The sequence below is a fragment of the Sprattus sprattus genome (genome assembly GCF_963457725.1).
Source record: "Sprattus sprattus genome assembly, chromosome: 15".
NCBI classification, from domain to species: Eukaryota; Metazoa; Chordata; class Actinopteri; order Clupeiformes; family Clupeidae; genus Sprattus; species Sprattus sprattus.
The window spans coordinates 16,916,288-16,932,112 of NC_137913.1; the positions used below are offsets into that span (position 1 = coordinate 16,916,288).

Consider the following 15,825-nt stretch of genomic DNA (forward strand, 5'->3'; position numbering starts at 1 on the left):
AAACACATTATACACAACCAAATAATTAATTTAAAATACTAATTTATAACAATCCAACAATGAATAACAACAACAATAATAATAATTCCACATATCAAAATGATATGTACATTTAAAAAGTAAGCCTCAAACTAAATAAATCATTACAGGATTGTAAGGGCTTGTTGTTGCTCCTGGTATGTTATATATTTAATCGGGGCTTATTTGAACACAATGACCGTTTTGATAAAAAAGACAAGTGACTAGATAGCTTCTAACTGACTAGCCTGCTCACTAGCTCACTAGTCCAGTCGGTTATGCTATTTCCACACGCAACACCACGCCCTCTCAAAGCGATGGAAGCGGGTCGCGTCGCTGTAATGGATTTGCACCGTTAGACATAATCATAAAAGTAATATGAAACATTAATTCCCAAGGTTTTGACTGTATATCAGATCCAACCAGCAGGTGATTTTCTTCATTCCCCTGTAAATTCAGTAGGCTATATGTCTCAGTTTCAGGGCCTTTTCTGAAGGGTTACTTCATGGAAAAGGTTGCATTGACTTCATTTTGACAACCAATTCAAAGAAAAAAAATAGCAGCAGAAACATAGCAGAAAAAGGTACCAACAGGAACTAAGAAAAGGTTGTGGCAGACATAAAAGGAATGAGTGATTTGCCTGCTGATTCCGATTCCTCTCCCAGAATTGATATTGTATTTGGGGTGTTCTTTCTTGCACATAGGCTACATGAAACATCAGACCAAGGGCACATACTTTGTTCACACATTTTACATGCACATGTCCATTATTTTTATCCCTGTCCATTACATTTGGATACATTTAAACAGCACAAATATGTTGTGAATACAAAAGCTCTAACAAATGCTTTTAGACAAACATATGACCTGTCAGTTAAGGAGGGCTTACTAAAGACATGTGAGAGTCTCCAACATTTTTGAACAATCCCTGAACATAAATATGTGCTTTTGACAAAGAAACTGTATGAACTCATTTTATCATTTGACATGTTCTGAGGATAGTATACACTATCCTAATGTGGGTTATGCAGTCTAGACTGCAGATAAACCTTGATCATGCCTGACAAATGTGACCTTTCACTGTGAAATGGCGCCCCTCACTGTTTTTTTTCTGTAATGCATCTGTGCTGCACTTCACTGCATTATAATGTCTCTGCTTTACCGCAGCTTGCCTGTAGCATTATGAAAAAGGCAAACACTAAATGTGCTTTTAAGTTAAGCAATATTTTTAAATCATTATTTTATTTTCACAAAGACTTGGAGATGGATGAGAAGAATTTGACAAAAATGTTGTGCGTTTCTCATCAGAGGCTTTAATATCTGCTGGGATGTGGAGGCATGTGCTTCACTGACCTGACTGCCAATGGACCAGACAGTGTCTAAAAATTAAAACTTGCCAAGGTTCACAATAACACAGCAGAGGTTAACTGTCTGGACAGGGAAAATATGATCAGAATCTGGCTGCTTACTGCAGTGTTTCTTCTCTAGATAAACTCACCTTAGGAATCTTAAATTGTGTCTTGTTTTTTGTTCTTTGACAGTTCAATGGAAAACCTCTGAAGTTCCTCACTGTTAATGGAATATTTCAGCTTTGCTATAGCTTGGCCCATATCATCATCTTCATTTATTTCTGCTGTAGTATCTTATATAGAGGAAATACATGGAATACAGGAAAACTGTAACAAAAGTTGCAACTTGTAAGCGAATGGGTTCACAGACGTGGTTAAACTCATTATATATGGTTTACTGGTTAGCTAAACATGTTAACACCAAACCTCCATTTTCTCATATGGTGACTGGCAGTGGAAACATGGAAACATTTCTCAAAATAGTAATATATATTTTTTAAACTTTTGCTAGTTTTCCTCAATGTATTTCCCGCCGCAAAATAGCTCTAACTTAGTCGTAACTTAGCTGTCTCTCATTACGTCAACTATGAACAATGGAAGCGGCCATAGTTGTCTGGTAAAAAGGGACTCAATAGCTAATGGTAATTGAAATTGTATTTTCCCTGTTGATGGCATAGACATAGCAGTGGGTAACATCAACTTTGTGGTAAAATATAGCTTAAAAGGGTAACATTTCAAGACAATGGTGGCTGAGTGCATCTGAGACCCTGTTTACAACTTTGTGGATGGTTTCACCTGTCCTTGACTGTCCACAACCCCAATGCAGAGGTCCCTCGATGAATACTCAACTGTCTTTGTCAGCCTGCACCTGCAGATACGAACTGCACGTAGGCCCTCTTTGCCTGACCTTACTTGTCACTCGTCTCTACAGGAAGGCTAACACCACACCAGTGTATCACAACCATTATATTTTCCTACAATACATATATTTGGTGTCTACTCATTTTCTGGACAAGGTTCTTAAGTTGTTTTTATGTGTATAAATATAAGTCATTAATACCGTTTACAACTCTTTACATTCATGGACACATTCCGGCCTTCACTAGCCACAGTCTTCAGGGCTTCTGCAGATGGAGAGTGAGAGTGGTGGTGGGGTTCCCGGGAGATAAGATGAGAGCAACAAACACTGACAGCTTTATGGAAATTAAAAGATCCAACTCAGAAAGCACTTCAATCACCCTTTTTTTCTTAGCCAGGCTTAGGTTATGTTGCATCTTGTGGAGCCCACTGGAAACCCTGTTGGAAACCCTGCAAGTGTAATCCAGCTCATTCAGCCGGATCGTCTCATTGTCAACAACAGACACCACTGATTCCCTTCCTGCTGCAATTTTGTGCTGTTGCACTTTTGAGTCATTAGACTGGTAAACATGGTACATCTGGAGGATATTCTTATTTGAAGATGATAACATCATCTTCTAAAGAGTGTTGGAATGGCTGTGAACTTGGAAAATCTTTTTTGTTTTTCTCTAGTCTTGACCTCATTGAACAATTATGTCTGAACCTTACAGAACAATTATGTCAATGGCAGAGAAATAAATGCTCTCCTCATTGAATTCAGGCATTAAAGCAAAGCTTTCAAGAACGGTGACAACTATATCTAATATAATATCTAACAAATCACTGTTATACTTTTGTCTAGTCAACAGTGATTATACTGGCAGTTTATGTCCTCTGCAGCTGAATTGTGTTCAGCTCTGAGCTTTAATAGGGAAGTCCATGGGAAGCTGCAAGTAATGTACTTTCAAAGAGCTGGTGGTGGGGGAAGAACCAAGTGGAAGGTTTTGTTTTAAGGTCTTTGAAGAGGCCACTATTATCTTCGCAGCAACTGCATAGACGAGCTTAGGTATTGTTTCAGCATGATCCTTGTTGAGACTGCAGCCACCTACACCACCTGCACAGTCATAGCTTTTGCCTCTGAATCCATTATTACAACTTCTTTACTAGGAGGGTTAAATGCCTCCTCAATTGCATCTTCAAAGGTAATCGTTAACTCAATGAAGATAACAATACGCTTGCACTCAGAATACAACTCCATGTCTGATCTCATAGTAGTCAAAACAATATGCTGTGGAGAACATGAAGTTGTCTTCCAACATCAGCCAGCAATCTCCATTCCTGCACTTTGCCTCATTTGCCAGTACTTTTTAGATGTGTCAGGTGCCCACATTTCTGCCCCTCTCCTTGAAAAAAAATGTTACTGTCCCTGTCATTGACCGGCAAAGAGTTAAGCTCAACTCATATATTGTCAAACATTTATTCTCCATTCACCCAGACAGAATATGCCTAAATGAGCCAACACCAATACACACCTTGCAGCTTCCATCTTAACCCACTGACTGAGGTTCTGCAGTGTTGGGAGAACATCATAAGCAGTGGTGTAGTGGTCCCTGGAGAAGTGGGTATACTATATACATTTTTTAAGCAGCCCATACAGCACAAGATAAATGCCCTGTTTTGAGAAGTGGGTATATGATGTGCTGACTGAAAAATAAGTGGGTATACTCCGTATACCTGCGTATACCCTGGACTACACCACTGATCATAAGTGGCACCGACAATTAACTAACATTACCCTTGTTTTGTTTGAGAACCCTTTTCTTCTAGTTTCTTCTTCTTGCTTGAGACCAAAGCATTCAACTTGGCTAATAGTCAACGGCTACATGGAGAAGTTGTTGTAAGCGTTGTCATGTCATCCTTATAACTTGGGCTGGTTGATAGACTGTATTTGTGACATTACCTAAAGGATTATCATAAAAATATATAAATAAGATTATGTATTATATTTTTGTTTTCTAGTAAATCTTAAAATAAAAAAAAGTCAGTTCAGAATAGACAGATAGTGAAAATCTTCACCATGACCACAACTGGATATTTAGTGGCCTCTAGATGTCGCTGTTGATCATCAGCCCCTAAATTTCAAAGCCCCAGTAAAGGAGCATGGTAGCCTTCAAGTGGCTTTAAGAATGTTCAAAATGACCCTGATGGAGAGATAAGCATTGATGGGGTTTTGTAGAATGATGGATTGTCTAAACATAATATAGTAAAATTGATAAAGTTATTGATTCCTTTTTTCCCATGACAATATGATCTAAACTGCTAGAGCAACTGTGTCAAGTCTTGCCTCCTAAGATGTGAAACCCTGAGACTGTGAGAAGACTGTGTGGAATACAACCTTACCCCGTCCTTTTCACCTGATTTTACATAGCAATGCATGTGTGTTGAACGCATTAAGCTACAAAAAGACATGACGAGATTTTTCTCCTGGAGGCCTAAGGGAGTATACATATTGTATAATAAATATAAACATAATTAAAACTAGCTGATTTCAAATTTAACTTTAAAATAAATTCGCTATTATGTATGTTTAATGCTTAATCTAGAAGGTCTGTAATAAAGCGTTCTAAGAAGTTTTTATCCTGCAATGATGACTCATAAAGCTGTGTGTGTTGACATGTCCTCCCAAACATAGACATCCTATTAGGATGTCTATGCTCCCAAACAGCCGCTTACAATATAACAAGCAATGCGCATGCGCATTCGGTACGTCAGAATGACTATCCAGTGTCTTTCCATACTTTTGAGTGAACGCATTTGCAGGTGAAACGCTCACCGCTACCTAGCTAAATAAACGTCCATGAAGTTAATATAAGAGTCTACATTTTGCCATCTGAAGTTATTTCAGACTTGGTACTTCGGAATATCGAAATGCTGTAGCCTGCCATTGGGTTTGTTTACTTAGATATCAAGTAAAGACAACTCAAACCTCGTTGCATTACAATGATATTTTCCATTTTTAAAACAGACTGAAGGGGACAACACCTGCATTTACATCTGTATTACCCCTATATTTATCATGATTAAAATGAGATACTTTCTCGGTGAGGAGCAGCCAATGGAACGCAATAGAAGAGGGCAACTTTTCTACTTTTTGGAAGTGGACGGGGATCGAATTGTTACAAAGGAAGCAACAACATCCTGATTTTACATCTGGATTTATTCATCTTTCATCTTTCTGGAGCCCTTAGCCATGGAGACTGTGGGAAAGTTCGAGTTTAACAGGAAAGACTTGATCGGACATGGTGCCTTCGCAGTAGTGTTCAAAGGAAGACATAAGAAGGTAGGCTATGCTATGACCTATTTTCATTTACTTCAACTACCCCTGACAAAAAGTGAGATGTCGCAAAATCTAAAACATAAAACTAATGTAACCATTTGCCATAACCATGTCTGTTAAACACACTTGGTCTTGAATGATGTTACTAGGGGTAATAATGTCATCATCGTTCATTTGCAATGTCCTTTTGACTTGCAGTGTGTGTCATCATACAACTGTTTGTTTTCTGTACAGAGACATGATTTGGAAGTAGCGGTGAAGTGCATCAACAAAAAGAATTTGGCAAAATCACAGTCTCTTTTGGGGAAAGAGATCAAAATATTGAAGGTAGGCCTAGTCCAAAATGCAACCACTGTGTTTTTATAAGCTACTCTGAAGTAAAAGCTAGTTTCCCTTATGTTAACTCGTCATGTTTGTATGTTTTTTTTTCTCCCAAGGAGCTGAAACATGAGAACATCGTTGGTCTTCTTGACTTTCAGGTTGGCTTTGTTCATACTAGTAGCCTGTATTAGTATACAAGTGCATTAAGAGGGTCTAGGGGCATTATACAATCTCGCCTCGTTTGGTAGGCAGAACAAAGGAACACATGTGGAATCGAAATTGAAATCAATTACTATTGTAGTTTCACAGACAGTATTAGTAGTTTCCACCTTTTTATGAAAAGACATGACAAGGAAGTTCGTTTGGAACCAGCTACAGCGGATCCAAACAATTACACGCCTTAATGTTGATGTTCCTTGTACCAACCGCTTTCTCATTGGGTCTAAAGAAAAGCTCCTCCCTACTGTCTGTCTAACGATGGCTCCTGATGATTTTACTTGATTTTATAGGCCAATCTACCCTTTATATATATATATACTAATTAGTCAAGAGTCATCTAATATAAAAGTCACATATTTTATGTGTTAGTGTTGCTAAATATTTTTGTCATTTTGTATGACCTACTTCTTTTGGGAATATAGGGGATACTCAGTTGGGTGCTTATTTTGGTTTGGATAATTTGGCATTACAATAAAAAATTTAAAAAGCAATGAACCCATAAGAATGTTATAATAATGTTATAATAACGAAAAAATACCATATAATTAGGAACAACAGTAGAGGTTCAAACCATTTTTGCCCAAGGCAATTGTGTGCTGAACTGGATAGCTGTCAAGGAGATCTTAGTTCATGTCAGATCCTAAGTCTTTGAGTCGAGGCAACAGGAAATTAGGGTGTTGTTGCAACAGGTGGTTGCTGGTGGTTTTCCAAAACCCTTTCCAGATGGCACCATGGACTGTAGGTTACTATCTGTTCCTTCCCTTAGTTGCTCCAGACAACAGCTAAAAGAGATAAAGTGACAAGCTGAGACACTAAACTAGTGTTCATGTGAGATGAGATTCGTGTTGGACAAACTGACATCACTTTCATTACTGCTCAGTCACCCAGCCTTGCGGGTTATGGTTTAGCAGCAAACGTTTGTGTTAGCTTGCATGTTGTAATTCCCCTGCAAGTAGACTTAGCAGGTTTCAAGGACCATGTTGGTTGTCAGATGGCAAGCTGTGACGACGAGGGACCCAACTGAAACCCTAACCAGACAGGCCGGAGTCATTTGATCTGCTTGGTCACACAATGTGTAACAGGTGGCTGGCTGCTGCCATGCCACTAGCCAAACAATGGCTAAAGAAATTAGGCTGCCTGTGCTTAGTCAGCAGAAGTCACCCTCCCCCCACTCATCTGTGGGAACATGCTGGCTGTCTCTCAGCATGGACAAGCGTGAGCTGCTGCCTCATAGGCTCTCATAACTGTCTCCTCACATCTTTTCAGACATTTTAGTTAGGAATAGTGTTAATGCCAAGGGCACAATACCAAAACACAGAGGTTTTAAAAAAAAAAAATCGTGACTGTGCTTAGTTGCAAACAGTATTCTACAGTAAGGTAGAATACTGTGGACTGGGTGTTGTTCCTATTGCATTGGCAGAGATACAGATATCAGAAAGAATGAAGGCCTCTTGAAAGGAAATTAACTCCATAACATTTGCTCTGGGGTCCCAGTAAATCATTCAGGCCTCTCTTCACTGCTGTCCAGGGTATGTCCTTCTACAAGTTGTGAGAGGCTTCACAAGAAACTGCACCACAGAAGCCACAGTAACACCTTCCTATCTTGATTTTGTCAAGCTGATTATGTCCACTTACTAACTCTGATGGGAAACAGAGTTCCAGGCAACACGTTTTTTTGGTGTGCTTCACCACTAATCTAGGTGCCAGGATGTGGCCAACAGTGTGGCCACTACCTCAGCCTTAGTCCAATGCTGTTAAAACCCAAATGGACTAGTGGAGTTCTGCAGCCCAAACGGACATGGCAATAAAAGAGGCAAGCCACTGAGGCAGAACGGTCAGTAGCCTTCCCCTCTGTGGCCGAGTTCGTACAGTGGCCGCATGCGGTCACCAGCGGGGCACCACTGGTCTGGCTCAGTGGAGTGGAAACTATCCCAAGCTCCATGGAAACAGGCCAGATTGGAAAGGACTGGCCTTGTTAAGCGATGACCCTGTTGTCATTAGTTGCGTAACAAGTCACAGCTCCCTGGTCTCATATTTGGTGCCACGGCATATGGCATGGCTTGATTCAGTGATTTATATTTAGCAGTTATCATACAAAGAATCAACATGCCATCCAGGAGATACACAACACGTTAGCTGTCGGATTTATTTCATGGAATTGGTGGGGGTGGGTGTGGTCTTTTTTCACGTGACACAAGCACGTGACATTATTTACTAGTTTGGAATATAAAAAAATATAAAAGAGGATATGATCTGGCATCCATAAGTGATAATTACATTCTAAAACTTGCAAAACTTTGCAAGCACCCCTCTATGAATGCTTAAATAGAGATCGAACATCAAAATAACTACTACTATTATTTTTGAAACCTCCTGACTGGGGTCCCTTCACCACTATATTAGTAATTTGCTTAGTTGAGATGAAATGTCAGTGATTAGGAATATATTGGCAACTTTCATAGAGTCATGTTGTGACTTATAACAAAACCACAGCAGTCTAGCTTTGACACTTAACTAATAACAAGCACTGACTGTTTGTGTGTTTCTCCAACAGGAGATTTCAGGCTGTGTATATCTTGTTATGGAGGTAAGCTCACTCTGGTAATTCTTGTTGCACCATAACAAAACATGCTGTTTTGGTTAAAACGTTTTTAAAAGACCTGCTTACATTAATATGTTTTTTTTTTGTCTGATTCCTCTCACAGTACTGCAATGGAGGTGACCTAGCTGAGTATCTACAGTGTGAGTGCATCAAACAGTGTGACAACATTTTTATGAATACAATTCTATCAGAGGCGTTAGTTTCTGTCATCACTACCTTGATAAATGTTGCTTGAGCAAATGGGGAGGGATGAGGTGCTGTTATCACCATAAGCCTCAGTTCCTCCTAATCAAAGTAACTAACTTAGCACATGAGTACTAAAACCTCAAAGATGAGATGTTATGGTGTAGGGCTGCTATGGCAGTGACAGACTGGGGAATGGTTGGTTGTGTGAATGATCATTAGGACAGCCCATTCTGTCAAAAGCTTCACGTCAGACGTAAACAAATTTGCAGCATTTCACAGTTTTGTGTGGAAAGTCTTTGAGCTGCTTGTGGTGCTTTCATACAATGAGTAGCTGTGACATTTCGTAAGTAATTCTGGATGAAGGACATTGGCCTAATGAGTGAGCTGGCATTTGCCTTGCGTCAGAAAAAGAACTTCTTGGCCTGAATGACCAAAGGGTTTGCGAATAGAGCACCTTGGTGCAATACCCTGTAACTGAAGTAAATCACTCTCTGTACTTTTCTTAAAACTCCAAGGGTCATATTTTCACAAGCTCTCATTCTTATCTATTTTTGTAACTCTCAGAACAACACTCATTAACATTCTCTCACACAGCAATATCCTAAAATAGCCATGCACCCACAGTCTCTGTGTGGAAATTATATGATATATGTGGTGTTGGCGTATGAGGCTCTGTGCTACACCCGTTTCCCTTCCAAATTTGCAGCATTTGCAGGGATGGGGCTATTTTAAGATGCTTAGCTGTTGTCACTGACCTAATTTTGCTGCCATGCCAGAACCTTCTGAGGTTGTTTTCTCAGGGCGGCACGTTGGCCGCTGCCAGCAGAGGTAGCTCAGCGGGCACGCATGCCCGACACAGCTCAGGTGACAACATGAACTCACCCACCTGTCTCTCCCTTAACTCGCTCTTCATGGTGGAAAAATCTGGGGGGGGGGGAGGGGAGGTTTAGCCATCTGTGTGTTGTGATGATTTTAGTCACACCTTCGTATTGCCAGTTCTGAATTGTTCTCCCTGGAGATTTGGGGCTTTTGTTATTCATTAACACGTTTCCCCCAAAATCACAGAGGAGGGTACTGATCTCCCAGCAAGTCCTCTAGCATATTTTCAAAGCTCTGTGAACTTCATACAGGGTTCAGAGTCATGCCGTGTGAGCTTTAAAACATCAGAAACCTGTTGCACCCTAGCCAGAGTAGAGTTTCACATATGGGTATATAACACTCACCTCCATTATCTCCATTTAAATGTTTGGGAGCAGACTGCAGAACTGTGTGTCTGACCACTATTTTACACGGATTTTTATAATGCAACCAATGAAGTAAGTCATGGGCATCAATGGAGTATAGGGAGCTGCGTAATATATTAATATTACAGAAATGACACATGTAACCGCGGCTATTGGTAAATACATTATTTAAAATGAATATTCTTCAATAGCCAAATAATTTATTTTGTTAAGATGTTGCCTAGTGGGGGTTGAGGGGGTAAACCAGCTGGTCATTACTATAGAGTAAATCCCTCTAAGGCAGCACACAAGCCCATTTTGTGTTAAGGTGCTGATCCCCCTGTCTACAGTCGTTTTGTCACTAGTTGGCTGAACATTATCCCTTATCCCTTGCAGGGCTCCAGACTAGTTTTTTTTACACTGGTGTGCTAAACTTCTTTATTTAGGTTCACCAACACACCCAGTGGTGGCTCCTAGCAAAAGTCAGGGGAAGCCGGGTTACAGGGTTATGGTTAGGGGATATGGGATTGGGTTTGGTTATGGTGATGTTCAGTGAACAATTAAAAAGACTGAACTTGAAATTCAACAAACCATCTGTAAAATCTCCAAAGTTTATCTTAGATTACCAACACATTATTAGCTTTTTGTTAATGTGGGCGAGGCGGGTCTCTTTTGCATATTCATAGATCCGCAAATAGTAAATGAGGCAGAAGTGCGGAGCTACATCCAAGCCATTTTAACGCCATGAAGGGATTTTTTTTATTTAAAAAACTTAATCAATAACCTAATCAATGCCAGGAAAGGGACTTTAAACTGCATCACCAATATTCATGTGTGGATTAAACTGGATGTGTCCTAAAAGTTTCTGGTTAGTGTTTATTGCTAGTCGCCAGCAAAACTACTTACAGTTTTGACCCTCAGGTAAAAAAAAATCTCTTCTACTCTCTCTCTCTCCCCTCTATAGTGAAGGGCTCCCTTCGAGAGGACACCATTCGCATCTTCCTGCAGCAGATTGCGGGGGCTATGAGCGTGCTCAGAAGCAAAGGCATCATCCACCGAGACCTGAAGCCACAGAACATCCTGCTGGCCTACAACACCAGCCGCAGGGCCAGCCCCAGCAACATCTGCATCAAGATAGGTGGGGGTATATGTGTGTCTGTGTTGCACAAGCACATGCAACAGCTGACAGAGTGAGTGGGCGTACATGTGAGCTAAAAAAAATGACTGTTTGTATATGTATCTATAAAAGTGTTTGAGTTGGGGGCGATGGGGAGTGGGTGAGTGTCGTGTTGTGTGTTTGGGCTAGTCACTGATTGCCTAGGCTTGGTGTTCTGTTTGTCCACATGAAGTCTTTGGACCTGGTGTTAAGAGGCACAGCTGAGTAAAATGACAGCTGGCCCAACCTTGACTGCTTTTTTCCATTGGTACTTTTGGCAGCGCAATTTGCATTTCAAGTTAATCAATGTCAAACTGTGGCGCGCTCATGTTAGACCCTCTCCCACGCAGGGCCAAACTGTGCCGGGTCTTCCCTCAAATACCCCGAATGAAAGAAAAGATACAGAGTCAAAGCTACAAAGGGAGTATAGGGTTTTGTTCTGCTGCAATTCTGATTTGTTTTCTCTCCCTTTTCATGGTCTTGTTGCAGCTGATTTTGGCTTTGCCAGATATCTCCAGGTTAACACTATGGCTGCCACTCTTTGCGGCTCTCCTATGTACATGGTAAGAGGCAGTCTTTTGGCAACTCCCTTTTCAGCATAGCTTCAGTTACTGTTACAGTTCCAGTGCGAAAACAAATACTAAAACAAATAACTTTAAACCCTTTTTTGCCTAACAGAATCTGGCCTGTTTTCTTTTCAATTTCATCCCTATGTATAGCTGAATTTGTATTTATTGCATAGCTGCTTCAAGTCATACATAGCTTTCTTTAGCACCATGGACTACAGACTTTACCTTGTCTATGCTTGTGTGTCTGCAGGCTCCAGAAGTGATCATGTCTCAGAATTATGATGCTAAAGCTGACCTCTGGAGTGTGGGCACTATTGTCTACCAGTGCTTAACCGGCAAGGCACCCTTCCAGGTACCAAACACAGAACACATTTATACATGACTGTCAGAATATATACACAGCCACTTTACTTTACACAGACATGTAATGTAAACCTATTACGGAAGTACATACAAATACTCACTTTCAGACACACCTAACATTCTCCCACTCACATTCTAGCCTGTTTCTGTACCTCTCCAAATAAAACAGACGTACACAATAACACTCACAGTGTCTTTGTGTCTTTAACCTTGTTGTGATTGTTACAGTAATCTCTCAGAGAGAGGTCAAGGTTCTGTTGTGGGCTTGTTGTTTTCCCCAATCCCTCGTGTACCCAGCGCAGCTGTAGTAAACGCTTTACTGCATTTTATCCTGGGTCAAGAGTAATCTCTGACCTACTGGTCTGAAAACGAAGGGTGGAACCACTTTCCACTGAAAACACTGTTGCATAATTTAAAAACAAAAAAACAAACAGTGCCAGGGCTCTCGGCAGTTTCGATGGCCTCCTTTTGCCAGTGGAGTGTGGCTCAGTTGAAATAATGGCTGACGGCAAAATGTGTCTGTGTGTGCAGGCACAGGCATCAGCAAGCACAAGTCAGTGCAAGTGTTTCCCAAAGCTTTGGTAAACAGCACATGTAGAGTGCACACAGCTGCGTGTGTGTGTATGTGAGTGTGTGTGTGTGTGTGTTGTGAGACATGAAGCAAGACAGTAATTATGAATGGCTTATTGTACACAGCCTGTGTGTGTTGCTGAAGTGCGAGAGAGAGTGAGAAGGGAAAAGAGATATATGGTTTACAAACACTATGGATGTGTTTGTGTGTGGCCGATGTGCTTGTGTTTTCATGGAACTGTGTGTGTGTGTGTGTGACGATGGTGCTGACCTGTTAAGTGGTTAGGACAGCGTGTCCCTGTGGTCAGATCAGATGGTGTTTACAGGCTGGGGGGTGGACATGGCGGAGCTGGGGGAGCTGGAGGTGGACATAGCTATCACATGGCTGCCATGTGCCCAGTGGGCAGGGTCGTTGCCATGGCGAATGTCATTAGCGGAGTGCCAGAAATTTGGTCTGTTGGAGTAAATATTATGGTTTGTTGTGGTGCGTCAACACAAGACTTTGTGGATGGAGACAGCCTTTTGGACCCATGTCATGCTGGTCTCTTATCAACTACGTGCCTCATTTGTGCAGTACTCTTATGAACATGTCCTTTTGTTCCCTGTGTCAAGGCTTAGTCAATGTTATGGTGACCCCAGAGTTTTGGTACAGTTTTGGTAGTGGAGCACTATGCTTAAAATGTTCAGTGTGTCAGAGTAGCTGCTAAAATGATTGTCGTTATGGTAGTTGACTAATGCTGTTGTAGGTAGCCATGTCTCATTCTGGAGCACTGCTCACAACATTATGTTTAAAGGAGGGTCGTTCTTTGTAAAATGTATCTATGGATAATGTGACCGCCCAGGGATTCTAATGCCTTTCGGGAATACTGTTGGTAAGCAGCTTTAACACATTGTTTGGCACTAACCTGGGTTATGAGGTAGGACAAGTTGTCCATATGTTTGTGCGTGTGAATGTGCATGTGCGTGTGTGTGTGCGTGTAAATGTGCGTGTGTGTGTGCGTGTGCGTGCACGCATGTCTGTGCACGCGTATGTATATATGTCTGTGTCCCTGCGTGACTAGTGATTTAACACACACTTGAGGTTTGTGTCCAGCTTGTGCTACTCAGCCAGTGGGTCAGCAAAATACACCACGACGCACTTGACACCGTGAAAGAATATCAGACAAAAAAGTGACGGAGGGAGAGAGGGCGAGAGAGTGTGTTGCCAGACAAAGTCATTGAGTACGCAAGTTCGGTCACCTTTTGGCCTATGAGCCAATGATGTCAGGGTCAATGCAGGGTCAGATGGAAACTACAGTGGTTGTGTTTTATATACTCTGTTGAATGTGGATTTGCATAACAGGATGTATGATTGTACATAGAAGCAGATCTCAGCCTGCACCCTGCCCATCTAGCCTGTATTACAGTTTACAGAGTCACCTTGATTGTGTGAAATCCTGATGGGATGAAAATTGTTCCATAATTAAGCACCCTTTGTCTATGCTGTTGAGATCACACCTGTAGCCTATTAATGAAAGATGGATGTCAAAGGAAGCATTATTTTCTAGTTAAGACTTTATTGTACAAGTTTGTCAACAGGTAGTCTATACTCATAGTCTGGTGGATGTCTTGCTTACATTTTAACAGTGTCTTGTTGTTCTGACTGTTCCATTGTAGCACAGGAACAAACTACAGGCTACAGCTCCTGTGGTGGAACAGCGTTTTACCAATATTAAAACAAATAGGTGACACAAATCTTTCTAGGTCTCTTGTTTTCCTTTCTCAAATATTTGATAGAAATGTCGTATGAACGCAAGTGAACTAAAATCATGTGTTACTGCGGTTAACGTCATGGCTGTGATGATGCACAGAACTCGTGTGGTGTCCACTCGATTACTCTCAGATCGCATTTTCTGATTTGAAATCAATTTCTTTTGTGTTTTTTAAATTGAGGACAAATTCTTTTACAAATCTGAGTACTTGGCCTTTAAAATCTGTCATTAGATTAGAGATGATAGTTTGGAAATTATGCTGACATTCATCTCTGTGTTTGCCTTATGGATTTGATTAAAGTTTGCATTGTTTAATACAATACGTAAGTGAGCCTATCTTCACTTTGTGTGTGTGTGTGTGTATGTGTGTCACCCCCAGGCCAGCAGTCCACAGGAGCTCCGTCTTTTCTATGAAAGAAACCGAAACCTGACCCCTAGGTGAGTGGCCAGAAGAGAGATCTGGGTAATTGGAATAAACAGAATCTATAAATGTGATGTGTCACAACTTCATGCAATGCAACACTAGCATGCACACGATCTCACTGCAAACATTTGAATCTTAGTAAGGTGAAATATCTTAAAACAAAGGCAAGATATGCTTGTTTTTTGTCTGACAAGATATTTCTTCTTACCAGGCATTTTTTATGTTAGAGCATTTCACTTGCTTCAAGCGTTTCAGTCCTTAGTTATCTTAATAAGGTATTATAACTTGTTACTAAGATTGTATTACTGGTTATGAGCAAGTTAATGCTTGAAACTAGTTTTAACACCACTGACAAGTACAAAACTGCTTTTCTTGTTTTTATGAGCTGGATTTCTGCAGTGCTATCCCTGTCTCTTGCAATGTCACACACGGACATATATACACTTGTTTATTTTACAGCTATATTGCGAAATTGCTAAACCGCTAATGAGGCAGTGCTCTGATGCCACAGACCATTTGACCCCCCCTTTACTTTTAGACGGGGTCAGTACTGTAATCAACACAGACTTAACTTTGAAGCCCTTAGACAATAAAGAAAACATCACCAAAATGGTTGGAGTTGATGAGTATTGATTAGCAGATAGTGAGATGCATAGATAAAGGGATGGAGAAGTACTTCTTCCTTCTCAGATGGAGCCAGGCGTGGTTGTTTTGATAAGCTGTCTCTCTCTGTTTGCGTGTTGATCTATTTATAACTGCCTGCAGAGACTTGATCCGCCATTGGTTTCAACTTGACCCATATAACACAACCGTTCTAGTCAGACGTACAAACACACATACGCAGACAGAAACTGAAGCAACGTGCCTTTGTTTACACAATACACTTGGGAGTCTGTTCAG

The 15,825-nt window shown here is 40.9% G+C and overlaps 1 protein-coding gene across 2 annotated transcripts in view; it reads left to right on the forward strand.

The window, feature by feature from the left end:
* The first annotated feature begins 5,029 nt into the window (after positions 1-5,029).
* ulk1a (unc-51 like autophagy activating kinase 1a) overlaps positions 5,030-15,825 on the forward strand; it is a 26,992-nt gene continuing 16,196 nt past the window's right edge. For both annotated transcript variants that reach the window (XM_080852223.1, XM_080852224.1), the window contains exons 1-9: positions 5,030-5,544; positions 5,776-5,868; positions 5,979-6,020; positions 8,636-8,668; positions 8,787-8,823; positions 11,057-11,230; positions 11,738-11,811; positions 12,068-12,169; positions 14,881-14,939. In XM_080852223.1, the coding sequence (XP_080708349.1) occupies positions 5,455-5,544; positions 5,776-5,868; positions 5,979-6,020; positions 8,636-8,668; positions 8,787-8,823; positions 11,057-11,230; positions 11,738-11,811; positions 12,068-12,169; positions 14,881-14,939 (704 nt within the window). In that variant the 5' untranslated portion in view covers positions 5,030-5,454. The remainder of the gene's footprint in view (positions 5,545-5,775; positions 5,869-5,978; positions 6,021-8,635; positions 8,669-8,786; positions 8,824-11,056; positions 11,231-11,737; positions 11,812-12,067; positions 12,170-14,880; positions 14,940-15,825) is intronic.